The 16,035-nt window shown below is 52.8% G+C and overlaps 1 protein-coding gene across 8 annotated transcripts in view; it reads left to right on the top strand.

The window, feature by feature from the left end:
• Window positions 1-8,501, top strand: part of ST3GAL4 (ST3 beta-galactoside alpha-2,3-sialyltransferase 4) — a 32,578-nt gene extending 24,077 nt beyond the window's left edge. For 7 of the 8 annotated variants that reach the window (XM_060605173.3, XM_060605171.3, XM_060605178.2 and 4 more), the window contains 10 exons: window positions 605-680; window positions 986-1,070; window positions 1,478-1,558; window positions 1,867-1,964; window positions 2,188-2,248; window positions 2,800-2,895; window positions 2,992-3,181; window positions 3,907-4,050; window positions 7,367-7,510; window positions 7,816-8,501. In XM_060605173.3, coding sequence (XP_060461156.1) covers window positions 605-680; window positions 986-1,070; window positions 1,478-1,558; window positions 1,867-1,964; window positions 2,188-2,248; window positions 2,800-2,895; window positions 2,992-3,181; window positions 3,907-4,050; window positions 7,367-7,510; window positions 7,816-7,902 — 1,062 coding nt within the window. In that variant the 3' untranslated portion in view covers window positions 7,903-8,501. The remainder of the gene's footprint in view (window positions 1-604; window positions 681-985; window positions 1,071-1,477; window positions 1,559-1,866; window positions 1,965-2,187; window positions 2,249-2,799; window positions 2,896-2,991; window positions 3,182-3,906; window positions 4,051-7,366; window positions 7,511-7,815) is intronic. The other variant, XM_060605172.2, reaches the window with a different exon arrangement.
• The last annotated feature ends 7,534 nt before the right edge of the window (window positions 8,502-16,035 follow it).

Below are 16,035 nucleotides of genomic sequence, written 5' to 3'. Positions count from 1 at the left end.
CACTTGCCTTCCTGGACTCCCCGCCCTCCTCCTCCCCCTCTAGCACTGGGATGCTAAGGGTTTGGGCACTGCGTTTTAGTCAGAGTCCAGAAGATCTGGAGGAGGCTGTACGCACCGTCCCATGGTGCATTGTCGCCCCAGTGTCTGGCCTGAGAGGACCTGTTTGGCTTAGTAGTGGGAGACTGAGGATGGAGAGGTGGGCGGCCGCCAGAACTGAGGGAATGCTTTGGATGGCGGAGGATAGGTAAAGCTCAGCAAAGTGGGTCGAAGTGTCCGTCTGTCTCCTGGAGCTGGCCCTTCCCAGATCCAAGTGAGGAAGAGGACAAGGAGCCCCGAGAAACCACGCCAGGGAAGCTGGAAGAGGCCAGTCTGGCTTGAGACCTAATCTTCGAGGTGTGGGGCTTGGTTTCCCTTTCTGTGGCATATGCCCCACCTGGACCCCTGATGCTGCCCTTGAGGGATTAGGAGGATGTCCGCTCTCTGGATGGCCTCCCCGGAAGCAGCTCTGTGCTTTCTGGAGAAGGGAAGGCAGGCGCGTGTGTCCTACTCTAGTGTCTAGGCAGGAAGTTTGCGGAGCTGACCACACATGACTCCTACCTCCTAGGTGGCCCGAGGCAGCCGGGATGACAGCTCTCCCCAGGAACCCTGCTACCCGCTGAGAAACATGATCAGCAAATCCCGTGAGTGTTGTCCCAGGGCTCCCCCGCCCTGAAGGATGGGCCCCCCAGAAGCTGTCTTCAGCATCATCCTGGGTCCCCCTGGGGGTTGTGGAGGGACAGGCAGGGAGCCAGGGGGCCCTCTCTTCATCTTCAAAGACCGTGGAAACACTCAGGTCCAAGCCCTCTGCTGGAAAACTAGGGCCAGGCGAGGGCCAACCACTGGGTCTGCTTGAGCTGGAGGTTGTAAGGGCCCAAAACAGGGCAGGTGGACTGGCGCTCTACCCGCCTGTCTCAGCCTCTAGCTCCTCTGTGCATGTGCCCTGCAGGCTTGAAGCTCCTGGCCATGTTGACGCTGGTCCTGATCGTCATGGTGTGGTATTCCATCTCCCGAGAAGACAGGTACATTGAGCTGTGAGTCCAGTTTCCATGTCCTTCCATTGGTTCTACTCAGGCGTGGGCTCAGGGATGGGGCGTCATGAGGCGGCAGACGTAGTGGGGCCAGGAGGGTGTTGAGGGCTGGGGTGTGACCCCTCCCTTGAGCTACTGGCACGAAATGCCTCCAGGAGGGCAGGTGGTGGGTTTGGCGGGTAGGGTCTGGGATGGCTCCCCAGGGCCCCCACCTGGGGAGTTCAGGAGAAAGGAAGAGCTGGATCCAGAACGAGCTGGTTTCAGGGCGAACTTGGGTTGAGAGGATTGTATGCTGCTATCACATCACACTGCCCGCACTGTGGGAGAAGGTTGGGGCTGCCTGGGACGCTGGCCCCTGGGTCCATGAGGTGTGACCGGAGCTCCCGCCTCCTCTCCTTTTCTGTCTCCAGTTTTTATTTTCCCAGCCCAGAGAAGAAGGAGCCGTGCTTCCAGGGTGAGGCAGAGAGGAAGGCCTCTAAGCTCTTTGGCAAGTAAGTACTTGAGGCTGAGGCGGGACAGGGCATGGGGTGAGGTGGATTGAGGGTTGCACAGGGTGGGGGCCTCAGTGCCGGTGAGGTGGAGGGGACCGCGTTAGCAGACATGGGTTAGGTCATGGGGTTAACCCGTGAGGGGAGGAGAGGCCCTTGAACATGTCAGCACAGAGCTGTTTCCAGGGAGGCCGTCCAGAGAGCGGACATCCTCCTGATCCCTCATATCAGTCCGGGGCCTGACCTGACCCTGATTCTGGCTTCAAGATTAATCCCTTTCTCATCCCCACCCTGCTTTCACCTCCGTGCAGCTACTCCCGAGATCAGCCCATCTTCCTGCAGCTGAAGGATTATTTCTGGGTCAAGACGCCGTCTGCCTATGAGCTGCCCTATGGGACCAAGGGGAGCGGTAAGACGTGCGGGGTTGATGGGAATGGTGGGCTCACCTTGGCCACACGGCTTCTTGTTCTTCGCTGCCCATGGTCCCAGCGCCCACGTTGTGAGCCAGGCTCTGATGCTGAGGTCAGGGGAGGAAGAGGCAGCCAAGCCTCTGGGGAGTGGTGGAGGGACAGTCTTTAGCCTTTGCAAAGCTACTGTTGTCATCACCCGTCCCAATCCTCATCTTTTTGTAGAGGACCTGCTTCTCCGGGTTCTAGCTATCACCAGCTACTCCATTCCAGAGAGCATCCAGAGGTAAGGAGCCGCTCCTTGCACTGGGTCTGAACGCCTTCCCCTTCCTGCCCCCAGGTCCCAGGAGCCCGTCGTGGGCCAGCTTCTCCCAGTGAGCCTTCCTGTCTCTGGTCCCCTGTGGCCAATTTGACCCTTCTTCCTAGCCTGCCCGTCTCCAGAGGAGGCAGGGACGCCAGTGTCCACGGCAACTGAGCCCGGGCATCCGGGGGGCCGTAGCGGGCAGGCTGTCGCCGTGGCAATGGGCAGGCCTGGGCAGCAGGCGAGGGGGCTTTGAAATGGGGCTGCTTATTAGTCCCCCCGGCCAGGGGTTTCCCTCCGTTCCTCCTGTGTCTTCTGTGCTCTGCTCAGTCTCCTCTCCTGTCAAAGCCCAGGGCTGTGGAGTCAGCAGGAGCGTGAAAGCAGGACTCCCGGGAGATGCCTGGTCCGTGGGGATCAAGGGCCGAGGTGGCCTGAAAAGGAACCCTAAGCCAGGCCCCAGGCAGACCCAGGGCAGGGGTTGAGTGGAGCAGGAGCAGGGGTCACTCCTGCAGCTGATCACCCTCTCCCGTTGGCAGTCTCAAATGTCGCCGCTGCGTGGTGGTGGGGAATGGGCACCGGCTTCGCAATAGCTCGCTGGGAGACGCCATCAACAAGTACGACGTGGTCATCAGGTCTGTGGGACTGGCCCTCGCCCCTTCTGCTTGGGAGTGACTGTAGATGGGCCAGCGGGGCTCTGGGTGACGGGCACCCTCCACCCCGCCTCCCAGATTGAACAACGCCCCAGTGGCTGGCTATGAGGGCGACGTGGGCTCCAAGACCACCATGCGTCTCTTCTACCCTGAGTCTGCCCACTTCAACCCCAAAGTGGAGAACAATCCAGACACGCTCCTCGTCCTGGTAGCTTTCAAGGCAATGGACTTCCACTGGATTGAGACCATCCTGAGTGATAAGAAGAGGGTGAGTGGGGAGACTGGGAGGGGAGGGGTCGAGGCCCAGGGATGGGACACTGCCTGTCTCAGGATGTCATGCTCCACCGTGTCTGCCCTGTGGTCCTGAAGAGGCCAGGAGGGGAAGGCGTGAACCCCATGTTCTGCGGGGCTTCTGAGAAGCCACCCCAGCAGCCGGGGCCTGACGGACTGCAGGAGCCAGGTGGCGGTAGCCAGGGGCACCCCAGGCTTGAGGCTGCCTGGGACACGGAAGCTGCCAAAATATGTGTGAGAAATCTGGGAGCAGAGGAACTGGTCGGTAGTGACCTCCAGGCAGGATGTAGGTTAGAACAGGACATCTGCCCTTCCGGGTTGGGTCCACTGTGTCTTTTTTCCATCCGGTCAAATGCTGAATGGTCTCATCTCGCATTTTTGCCAGATGTTTCGACAACCTCAAACTCAAGCCCCTTCTACCTGTTTGGATATCCTTGGAAGTGGGCAGTGGTTGGACCCCATATTCTAAACACTGTGTCACCTGGCCTCCCCTGGGGAGTGCCCTCCCTTCTCTCTCCCCCTGATTCTCTCCTCCGGTCTCCCTTCCCCTCTCCGGCGCTGGCCTCCACCTCCCTCCCCTTCTCACCCCTCATTCCCGAGGGCCTATGCCACCACATGGACCCCACCTCTGATGACCACCGGGCTGGACTTGATAAAGGTCCTCACATCCTCATATCTCCCTTCCAACCCTGTGCCCTCTAGGTGCGAAAGGGCTTCTGGAAGCAGCCTCCCCTCATCTGGGACGTCAACCCCAGACAGGTGCGGATTCTCAACCCCTTCTTCATGGAGATCGCAGCTGACAAACTGCTGAACCTGCCCATGCAGCAGCCTCGCAAGATTAAGCAGGTGATGGTGGGGCTGTGGGCAGGGAAGCCAGAGCTTCGGGCTGGGACATTTCTAGAGGCCTGGGAAGCCTCGGAGGACCCCGTGAGAGGGGAAAGTAACAATAGAGACGACAGTTGGCATTTGAGCAGCACCTGTGATGGCCTCTGGACCACACCTCCAGGCACACCCCTGTATTCAGTCTGGTTTGTTCGAAGTCTGCAGGAAGGGAGAGTGAGCTCTTTTTAGAACCATGGGGCATCTGCAGAGCGGGGAGTGAGGGAAGGGTCTGTATATGGCGTGGGGCTGGAGTTCGAGGTTTTGGTAGGCACTGGTCAGAACTTATAAACTAGGGAGTTGCTGGGACCGTCCATGGCCTTGACTTTGGAGCAACCTGAATCTGTGCAGTTGCCGTTAGGTCACTTTATCTGCGATCTTACATTGGAACATATTAGTTAGAATGAATTAAAGGAGCTTCAGTTTGTCTTGGCTTGGTGCGACGTGTCAATTTTGGGAGTCATGGTATAGTTTTGCAAGTTACAGTTTAGCCACCAGCTCGTACCTTCCCAAGGACTTCCGCACATGTCCTTTGAGCCCGCAGAGAGGCTGTGTGGGATAGTTTCAGAGGCAACCAGCAAACACAGATGGGACTCGGCTGCCCTGCTTACTCTATGGCCTTGGGCAGATCAGCCACTTTGAGCCTCGCTCTCCCTTATCTGTGTGGTGGGGACAGTATTAGGACTGACTTCTTAAGGCCCTTGTGGAATTAAAAAACATGATTCTGTAACACGCCTGTTATGGAGGTTGGTACACAGTGGGTGCTCACTCTATGTGCCAAATTTTGAATAGATAATTTTATTCTTCACTGAACATCTACTATGATTTAGCTCCATATGTTGAATGCCTCCTTTTGTAGCCGGTCAGTCCCAGCCCCAAATTTGCATGCTTGGGGGGGGTTAGACCTGTACCTTGCCCTAAGGACACTCAGTCCAGCAGAATAAACACACGGGTTGCAACATGGAGTGGCAGAATGCGCTAATAGAGAGTCGTTTCAAATGTTGTAGGATCTGGGGGGAGGGGCAGACCTCTGCCTGGGGCTGCCTGGGAGCGCCCCACCCACCCCCGCCCCGGCCTCACCCAGAGGAGGTTGGAGTTGGGCCTTGAGGGGTCATGGGGCCCATAGGGCAGAGACTTGGGGAAAAGGTATTTCTTTTGACAAGACCAGCCAGCTTCTCCAGCATTGTGTTCTAGTGCAAGTGAGGTTGGAGGGGAGCAGCAAGGTGACGTTTTAGGGCCCTGATGGCGTGTGGGACAGAAAGGGAAGGCCGGAGCTGGGCATGGGAAGGGAATGGGAAGAGATGTCCCTGATGTAGTCATTTCCCATTGCTGCCCACCTCACAAATCACCACAGTTGAGTGGCCTAAAGCAATACCTGTTGATGGCCTCATAGTTCTGGAGGCCAGAAGTTCAGCACGACGGCTGGCTTCTCTGCACAGGGTGTCCAAGGCTGAAATCCACTTGGCAGCTGGACTGAGTTCTTACCTGGAGGCTGAGGGGGGAGAATGCACTTCCAAGATCCTTTTTGTTTAGAAATATTTTTTAGTGTTTACTTCTTCATTTTGAAAGTGAGAGAGAGCGAGTGGAGGAGGGGCAGGGAGAGAGGGAGACAGAATTCCAAACGGGCTCCGAGCTGTCAGCGCAGAGCAGATGCGGGGCTCGAACTCGGGAACCGTGGGATCATGACCTGAGCTGGAATCAAGAGTTGGAGGCTTAACCGACTGAGCCAACCGACGAGCCTCTTCTTGTCAGAGGAATTCAGTTCCTTGTGGTTTCAGGACTGAGGTCTCGTTTCCTTTGCCGGTTCTCAGCCTTGACACCCTCGGGTCTTAGAGATTGTGCGTGTTTCTTACGATACAGCCCCCGTCCGCCTTCCAGCCAGCAATGACATGATAAATCCTTCTTGTGCTTCACACCCCTGACTTCCTCCATGGCCCCCCTCTAGACCCAGAGGCAAAAAGCTCAGGTGATTAGGTCAAACCCACCAGGATTATCTCTCTATCTTACGACCGATGGCACCTCTGGAGCAGTATAATGTAATATATCTCAGATTTGTAGGCACTCAGGGGTCATTGGGGGTTATCTTAGGGATCTCCTGCGACACCATTTATTTCTCAGTGAAGTTGAGAGATTTATAACAATTCTAGGTTTCCGGCTTAGACAGCTGGCTGGACGGCAACGTGCTTAACCAATAGAGGGGGTTCGGCGGGGAGGGGAGAGTCTGGCAAGTTTCAGGAGCCCGCGTCTAGGCAGAGCTGGCTCGAAGGCCATGGAGATGTGGTTCGGCAAAGGTGCGAACTGGATAAGATAACGCAGTGGTGGTTGAAGCAGCAGGGGTGAAACAGAAGGCCCAGGCAGGAAGGGACAGCTGAATCAACAGGAGAGCTCGGCAGGGACACCAGGAAAAACCTGGCAGTGGGAGGCCTGACAAGGTCTAGGGAGCGGTTCCTAAATGGGAGCGGGCAGCTCAAGTGGTCGGCAAGGCAGGTTGCTGGAGCTGAGGAAGGCAGGATTTGCGAGCCTAGGGTATCAGGTTGCCCCTCCCCATGGATGAATTAGGGATGGAGAAGGTAGTTCCCCATAGCAGCCCAGAGGGTGCTGTCCCCACTTCACAGAAGGGGAGAGCCCACCCCACCCTCATCACGAGGCCCACGGCCCATGAGTGAGAGAGCCCGGGTTTTCTGAAAGAGATGAGGTTTTCCGAGGCAGAGAGCAGAGCCTTTCCACTCCTTGAGCAAGTTTTTTTTAACAGTTGTAAGCCTCAGTTTCCCCATCGGTAAAACAGGGCCCATCATAAGGTCTACCTCAAAGTGTTTTTGTGAGGATTGGAGGCAATGATATATTATACTGGGTAAAATACTTAACATAGTGTCTGGCACACAGTAAGTGCTCAAAAGGTAATAGATGTTATTATTATTATTATTATTATTGTCATCATCATTGTCATCCTGAGTGCCATCATCATGCCTGAAAGGCCCAAACCTCCCTGCGACGCATTGGGTTATACTGTCCAGTCTGGTAGCCATGAGCCACTTGTGGCTATTTAAATTTAAAAAGTTAAATTAATTAAGTGTAAAATTAAATAAAGGAAGAGATCCAGCTCTACTGCCGCTGCACAAGCCCCGCCCCTATGCCCAGTAGCCGCACGAGGCTGGTGACTGCTGTATAGACGGGACATGAAGAACACCGCAGGGATGACAGAGTCTGTTGCAGAGCGCTGGCCTAGAAGGCGGGGAAGGGAGAAGGGCTCCCTCTAATATTTCCCCACCCCCTTGTCCCTCAGAAGCCCACCACAGGCCTGCTGGCCATCACCCTGGCACTCCACCTCTGCGACCTGGTGCACATCGCTGGCTTTGGCTACCCAGATGCCCACAACAGGAAGCAGACCATTCACTACTACGAACAGATCACGCTCAAATCCATGGCGGTAAGCGGCCTCTGCTTCCGAGCTGTGGGGCGGGGCTGGGGACACTGGGTGAGTGAGAGTGGTGCCAGGGGCCCAGAGGTGGCTCGTGGTGAGGAACTCAGAGGGTCAGAACTGGAACCGAGACCCCTGGACTCCCAGCCGGAGTCCTCTGTGTCTGGCCACATGGGTCCTGTCTTCCTTGTGGGAGCCAGCACGGGGAAGGGAGGTCCCGGAAGTGCAGGGCCGTGGGGAGCACCAGAGGCACCTTCTTGGGCCAGGGAGGTCCCTGGGAGTCCTTCAGTTTGCTTCCTTGGCTGTCTCCACAGGGGTCAGGCCACAACGTCTCCCAAGAGGCCCTGGCCATCAAGCGGATGCTGGAGATTGGAGCAGTCAAGAACCTCACCTTCTTCTGACTTGGGCAGGAGTTATACCCAACAGTCTGCCTGCTCTGCCACCTGAGCGGCCCCGTCCCCGGCTGTGGGGGTGCCTGGCACCAGCAGGACCTGCCTGGACTCACCGTCCCCTGTGTGGAGAGGGGTCCTGGTACTGGCCAGGTCTGAGATGAGGCCGTGCCCCGGGCTGCTCTTGTGGAGGCCCAATCCCGTCAGGGTGGAGGCCCTACGGTGGTGGGAGGCCGTTCGAGGCATGGGGTCTGTTGGCTGTGGCATCCCTTCTCCACCACCACTGGGAGGTTATTTAATGGGCTATTTAATTAAAAGGTAGGAATGTGCCATGGGCTGGTCCCATGGTATCTGGAAGAGAGGGCATAGTACAGTGTTCTGCCCGCTTTTTATAAAAAACACAAAAGTGCTGGGCCCACCAAAGCCTAGACCCAGAGCAGGCCTCCCAGGAGGGCAGGGATGTCCGGAGTGGGTGGGTGCCCTCCAGAGAGGGGCTGCTACCTCCCAGCAGGCATGGGAAGAGCACTGGTATGGGGGTTCCACGGAGAATGGGACCTCATCTAGAAAAGAGGTTTGAAACCTATCATTAAACTATTTTTCCTAAAACGGAAGGAGTTGTGATACCCTGTGTCCTTCAAGTTGGGGAGAGCATGGACGGGGCAGTGGATCACGGCAGGGGGCCCCCTGTCCCAGCAGTAGACAGGGTTGCTAAAGACCGGCAGTGTCTCTGGGACCCCGTGGGACCCAGCGTAGGCCATGATCCTTCCGGAAATGGTTACTGGGTTTGGCGCTCGGTGCCAAGTCATACGTTGTCATCCTGGTGCAGCCAGGCGAGCAGGTGGGGCCCAGAGCAGCCTGTCTCTGGACAGCCAACCTGGCATCTTGCATCCTGGTTTAACGTTCCAGAGGTAGGAGGGGGTGGGAGGATGCCAGATGGGAGTGGCAGAACCCTCCCCCCACTCCCCGTCTTTCCCTCTCCAGCCTTAAGCTTCTAGAACCTCATGCTGGGAGGTGTGCGTCTGAGGGCAGGGGTGGAGCCAGACAAAGGAAGCCAAGTTTCCTTTCTCAGATTAAGTGGGAATCATAAAATGGAGTTTAGAGAAGGTCTTGCCAGTGGCCCAGGCTGCCAGGATGGGGATGGGCAGGACTCAGGCAACGTCTGAGGGATTTGGCAAGGCCCATCTAGCCAGTTGCCGGGCCAGGGGACAAAATGCTGTTTTCCCCGAGTCTCTAGAATTACGAGAGCCCTGCCATTTGCCTGTATCTCCCTGCTTTGTTCTCCATCTTCCCAGGCCCCACTTAGCTGCCAGCTAGGCATCTTGCCACCCCCACAGCTGTTCCTTTACATCTGGAGCCAGGAGGGAGAGCTGGAACTCCCCCACAGGGAATGGGACTCACAGCTGTGTTCCTGGCTTTCTCGGAAAGAGTTGCAGCTTTGAGGTTTTGAGACAGCGAGGCTGGGTCAGGACAGATAAAGAGGGGCAGAGATTTGGGAGAAGCAGAGGCAGATGACATACTTCTGGACCGAGTGTCGGAGTAGCCTTGAAAACACTCAACCTCGTGCCATGGAACGGTCCTGAGGACCGTCACTGGCAATGGAATCGCCTGGTGTAGTTGCTTGGCTAGCTGCTCTCCCTCCAGGGGAGAGGGGAATTCTGAAAGCAAATAGGTCCCAGCATCTGCAGCCGCAAGCCCCCTCCCCTCTCTACAGGGGCAGGTTTTGTCTGTCTCCCAGGCTTTGACCTGGCAGGAGATGGGGGTGGGGGGTGGGGGGGGGGGGGAAGACAACCGGCTGACCAGCAGGGGTGCAAACCTGTGCAGGGATCTTATCTCTGCTTATCCCTGATGCTTCCCCAGCGGCTTCTCGGCTTCTCGTGAGGGTGTGCAAGGGAGTGTCCATTTCCCCATCCAGGGCCATTGAAAGTGGCTGTCAGCACATATGATCCAGCTGTCCTGGACTGGGGCCACTGCCTGTTACTGAACATGCCTAAACTTGAGCCAGAATCCAGCACACTTGGATGGGTCAGACCCTGCCCCCGCCTCCCCCGCAACTCCACACACATGCATAAAGACACGGGAGCATTTTACATTCTTGTTGGGTTATGCCTCTAATGCCATATGCAGAGTCTTTCACACTGACATACTGACAAGGGGTGTGTACGGGGAGGGAGCGTATACACCCAAATTGGTCACCGTTCCCTCTGGTGGGCTTAGCTCTCTCCAGGATGCCCCGACCCCAACGCAGAGTGAGTCAGTACTGGCCCAAGGTCAGAGTCAGGAGTGGAGCTTTGATGTGGAGTCGCTGGACGGGGTTCTTTGGTGTTCTGAGAAAGGGACTGTCATTCTTCACTTAGCTCAACCAATGGAAATGAACTGCCTTCCAGCCTGCCTGGTACTTATTAAACTGCCCTGAACATGAGGCAGGAGGGGAAGGACGGAACCGGAGGGGAAAGCACTTGAGTGCAAGTCCACAAACTTGGGACACCAGGCTCTGCCACTTCATTCTGTACGATCTTGGGCCAATCGTTTCTTTTTTCATTTTTTAAACGTGTATTTATATTTGCACGTGAGAGAGAGCGGGAGCGGGAGAGGGGCAGATAGAGGGAGACACGGAATCCGAAGCAGGCTCCAGGCTCTGAGCTGTCACCACAGAGCCCGATGCAGGGCTTGAACCCACGAGCCGGGAGATCATGCCCTGAACTAAGTTGGACTCTTAACCAACTGAGCCACCCAGACGCCCCTGGGCCAATCATTTCTATGTCTATGATCCGACTCGTATATTCATTGAAATGAGACGGTGGGCCCAGCCAATGACCACTTATGCCAGAATTATCTGGAGGGTGATGTAAAGAATGGATTCTTGGGTCGCATCCAGGCCGCTGGGGATGAGGCCCAGGAATCTGGAATTTTAACAAGCACCCAGAACCAGTGCTCCAGCAGTCTAGACTTCAGGATGATCTCATGGCCTCTTTCAACTCTAAGGTCTGCGCGCACAGCCCATCCTAATCCCTGGTGTCCTTGAGCTGTGTTAATTAGACACGCACGCCTTTCTCCCGCGGGCGGGTGTTAGGGCGCCGGAGCGGCAACTGCGCTCGGCCTGCCCCGCCCCCAGCGCCGGTGGCCGAGGCTGGGGCGCGCATGCGTCATGGGCGCGGGCGCGGGGCTGGCCTTGGCGGCTGTGGGAACCGGGTGGGGGTGGCCGCGGCGGAGAGGGGACCTCCAGCAGTCCGCCCCGAGGCCTCTCGGCGCGCCGCCGACCCCAGCGCCCCGCCTCGTCCTTGGCCGGCGCCTCCCTGGCAACCCGCTCAGGCCCCTGGCTACGGCTGCCGGGCTGCAGAGGGATGACGGGGCGGGCTACGGGGTCCGCGCCCTTCTGTCCCCTTTTGCTCAGGCAGGGCAGACCAGGGCTCCTCTGCCTCCCGCTGGGCCTCCTTTGCGTGACCTACGTTGAGTTCATCGCAGAGGCCGGGGTGAAACAGGCTTGGACAGCAAGGGAGAGGAAGAGATCTTCATCCAGTGTAGACTCTAGGACCAGCCCTCCTCCACAGAGGGGGAAACTGAGGCCTGGAGAAGTGAAGGGACGCCCAGCTCGACCACCTAAGTGGGCAAGGCAGAGTTTAGGCCTTTTACGTAGCTCAGGAACCCATTTAAATGATACTCTATATTCACATCACATGGCGTTGCCTTCATTTTGGACAGTTCGGGTTTTTATTTACACTTTCCGAGGACATAAGTACATCCAGTTGTTTTACCCCAGAGGCTGTCTAGCTTATGAAAAAATTGAGCTTGGAAACAGTTCTGGCTTCGAGGCAGCAAGGTGTAGCACACACAAAATACAGGGCGGTGGTTGGATCGTGGGTTCTCCCTGCTGGGTCATGTAATGAGCCAAGCACCCCTCTGTCCCTCCATCTGTAAAAATGCATGCCTATCTCACAATGAGGTTCTAAGGATCTAATGGGAATATGGTTGGGAAAACATTGTGTAGACTGTAAAGTATGATATAAATATTAGGTTGGAAAGCTGCCTTGCATGGTGAAAAATACCAGAAAGCCTACGAAACAGGTGAGGTACACACATCTGGAGGGCCAAATATTTGCCCAGGTACTGAGTAACATGGCCGGTTAACAGAAAAGCCTTTGTCTTCAAATCACCCACAAGCTAAGTAGGGGAAAGTAAGACATTGGTGAAATGACTCAACTGCAGGCTTGGCCTAATCACACAATGAACAGTGAGTTCAAAGTGTTCTCTGGTAGTGGTTTTCAAGCTGAAGTCAGTTGCCTTCCGGGTTTTTGGAGAGTGTGGTTTCTTGGGCGACAGGATCCATTTTGATGGCATGCGGCATACGACAGGAGGTTCCTAAACTCAGGTTGAGAAGGACAGTGTCAGAGTTGGGACGCTCTCCTCTAGACCCTCTGACCTTTTTGATGTCTTAATTATAGCTTCAGAAAACGATTTGTTAGTTTTGAGTATCCCCATGGTTCTGTACCAGATGCGGATCCAGGAAACCTTTCCAACTTAAAAGTTTAAGGAGGGACGGACGTGTGAGTGTCTGTAGTGATAGCCTGTTTTCCTGTCCAGTTCCTTCTCGGTGAGTTTACCTCTCTTGTGAGAGATTTTGGGGATCTCTGTGCCTGAGCAGTGACCCTCGAGTCTCATTAGGTGTCAGATTTGGTGTAATCACTTTGTGTAAAGTGATTACAGAGAGCTGGGAGCAGGTGGGAGAGACCACCGTCCTGTCTAGGAGGGTTAGCACAGAGGATCTGACAGAAGTTTTAGGGGGAAAATGAACTTTTGGGGGTTGATTTCAGGGTCCCAAGGAAGACCAACAATGTAAAGCCCACCCACCCCTCAAGAGAGGCATGGCTTTCTCTCAAGACTGGGAGGGTGGAGCTGGGTGGACGCAATGATAGAAGGCTCAGATGTTGAAATCACCCCAGGGGATAGAAGTTGGAATTACTGAACTAAGCTATTCCAGAACCATCTATCATTCTGAGGCTTCCTAAAACACTGTTTACATACATCACCAGCTTTAACACTTAAGGAGTATCTTCTCTTGCTTAAAAATGTGTTTCTCTCCTGGGGAAAAAAAACTCACAAGAGTAGAAATTAGAGTCTGGTAGGGAGATTCTCTCCAGTTCAGTTCTTTTTTCTCTGTAGATTTATGTCCCACTGATGGAGACCCTGCTTGGCAGGAGAGCTAGAGAAACTTTTAAATTAAAAGTCAGAGAGGAGGTTTTCATCCAAAAATCCCTTCTCCAATTCAGTATTTCTCTCAAGTGCAAGTCCATTACTGTCATCAATATGCTGCTTACTCATTGGGCAGCAGGGCCTTTTAATTTCCTTACCAAAGGGGTGAAAGTCGTTTCTTTTAATTTAATCCCCCTGACAATGTCTTTGCCTAATCGAGGGTGACCTTCAAGGGGATGAATCCCCATATTTAGCTCCTATCCCGAGTAGCACTTTTCCCCTTGCATAATTGGGAACAGATTTCAGAGAAGCCCCAGTTAATTAAGACCCAAATTCTCCCAAAGAAGACCTGTTTCCTGAGACTTCATTTCCCTTGTCTTTGAACATTAATACTTTAGATTCACTGCACGGAGGACAGTTATAAGGGAGCATTAACTGAATGGTCTCATAGCGTTCCAAGATACTTACAAGGGTTGAGAAGCAGTGGAAGCATCCACTCTCGCCACTGTTATTCAACATAGTGATGGAAGTCCTAGCCTCAGCAGTCAGACAACACAAAGGAATAAAAGGCATCCAAATCGGCAAGGAGGAAGTCGAACTTCCACTCTTCGCAGATGAAATGATAATCTATATGGAAAACCCAAAAGATTCCACCAAAAAACTGCTAGAACTGATCCATGAATTCAGCTAAGTCACAGCATATAAAATCAATGTATTGAAATTGGTTGCATTTCTACACACCAATAATGAAGCAGCAGAAAGAGAAATCAAGGAACTGATCTCATTTACAATTGCACCAAAACCCATAAAATACCTAGAAATAAACCTAACCAAAGAGGAAAAATCTATACACTGAAAACTGTAGAAAGATTCTGAAAGAAGTTGAAGAAGACACACACACACACACACACACACACACACACACACAAAATGAAAAACATTCCATGCTCATGGGGTGAAAGAACAAATATTGTTAAAATGTCGATACAACCCAAAGCAATCTACATATTCAATGCAATCCCTATCAAAATAACACCAGCACTCTTCACAGAGCTAGAACAAACAATCCTAAAATTTGTGTGGAACCAGAAAAGACCCTGAATAGCCAAAGCAATCCTGAAAAAGAAAACCAAAGCTGGAGGCATCACAATCCTGGATTTCAAACTGTATTACAAAGCTGTAATCATCAAGACAGTATGGTCCTGGCACAAAAACAGACACACAGATCAATGGAACAGGATAGAGAACCCAGAAATGGACCCACAAACATATGGCCAACTAAGTTTTGATAAAACAGGGAAGAGTATCCAATGGAAAAAAACAACAGTCTCTTCAGCAAATGGTGTTGGGAAAACTGGACACGACATGCAGAAAAATGAACCTGGACCACTTTCTTACACCATACACAAAAATAAACTCAAAATGGATGAAAGACCTAAACGTAAGGCAGGAAGCCATCAAAATCCTAGACAGGAAAACAGGCAACAACCTCTTTGACCTCGGCTACAGAAAGTTCTTACTTGACATGTCTCTGGAGGCAAGGGAAACAAAAGCAAAAATGAACTATTGGGACCTCATTAAGATAAAATCTGTTGCACAGTGAAGGAAACAATCAGCAAAACTAAAAGGCAACCAATGGAATGGGAGAAGATATTTGCAAATGGCATATCAGAGAAAGGGTTAGTATCCAAAAGTTACAAAGAATGTATCAAAATCAACACCCAAAACCCAAATAATCCAGTGAAGAAATGGGCAAAAGATATGAATAGACACTTCTCCAAAGAAGACATCCAGATAGCTAACCGACACATGAAAAGACGCTCAACATCACTTATCATCAGAGAAGTACAAATCAGAACCACCTCACACCTGTCAGAATGGCTAAAATTAACAACTCAGACAAGAACGGATGTTGGCAAGGATGCAGAGAAAGAGGATCCCTTTTGCACTGCTGGTGGGAATGCAAGCTGGTGCAGCCACTCTGGAAAACAGTATGGAGGTTCCTCCAAAAATTAAAAATAGAACTTCCCTATGACCCAGCAATTGCACTACTGGGTATTTATCCAAAGGATACAGGAATGCTATATCAAAGGGGCACATACACCTCAATGTTTTTAGCAGCACTATCAACAATAGCCAAAGTATGGAAAGAGCCCAAATGCCCATCAATGGATGAATGGATAAAGAAAATGTGGTGTATACACACACACACACACACACACACACACACACGCAATGGAATATTACTCGGCGATCAAAAAGAATGAAATCTTGCCATTTGCAACAACGTGGATGGAACTAAAATGTATTATGCTAAGTGAAATAAGTCAGTCAGAGAAAGACAAATATCATATGACTTCAGTCATATGTGGAATTTAAGATACAAAACAGATGCACATAAGGGAAGGGAAGCAAAACTAATATAAAAACAGAGAGGGAGACAAGCCATAAGAGATTCTTAAATACAGAGAACAAAATGAGGGTTGCTGGAGGGGAGGTGGGTAGGGGCATGGGCTAGATGGGCAAGGGGCATTAAGGAAGACACTTGCTGGGATGAGCACTGGGTGTTATATGTAAGTGAGGAATCACTAAATTCTATTCCTGAAATCATTATTACACCATACGTTAACTACCTTGGATTTAAATTAAAAAAAAAAAAAAAAAAAAGCAGTGGAAGGAGATTCCTTTGCATAGCTCGGGCTCCCTGATCGGGAAGCTCCGGGGTTGAGGATGTCCCAGACCCGGGGGTGGGCTGAGTAGATTGTTCCAGAGAGGAGCTCTGGGAACATGGAGTGGCACAGGGATGTAGACCACAATTCAACCATGTAGCTTGTGAATGGCGTATATTCACAAAAGGCCATTTAAAGATGAGGGCCGGGTAGGAGCTAAAAAAACCCCAAAAAAACACAAAAAACCCCAAGACCCTAACAACCTACGGGGCCTGTAATAATGAAATCT

The sequence above is a fragment of the Panthera onca genome, chromosome D1 (assembly GCF_046562875.1).
Source record: "Panthera onca isolate mPanOnc1 chromosome D1, mPanOnc1 haplotype 2, whole genome shotgun sequence".
NCBI classification, from domain to species: Eukaryota; Metazoa; Chordata; class Mammalia; order Carnivora; family Felidae; genus Panthera; species Panthera onca.
The sequence above is the reverse complement of the archived record's forward strand: the minus strand, read 5'-3'. Positions and strand labels throughout refer to the sequence as shown.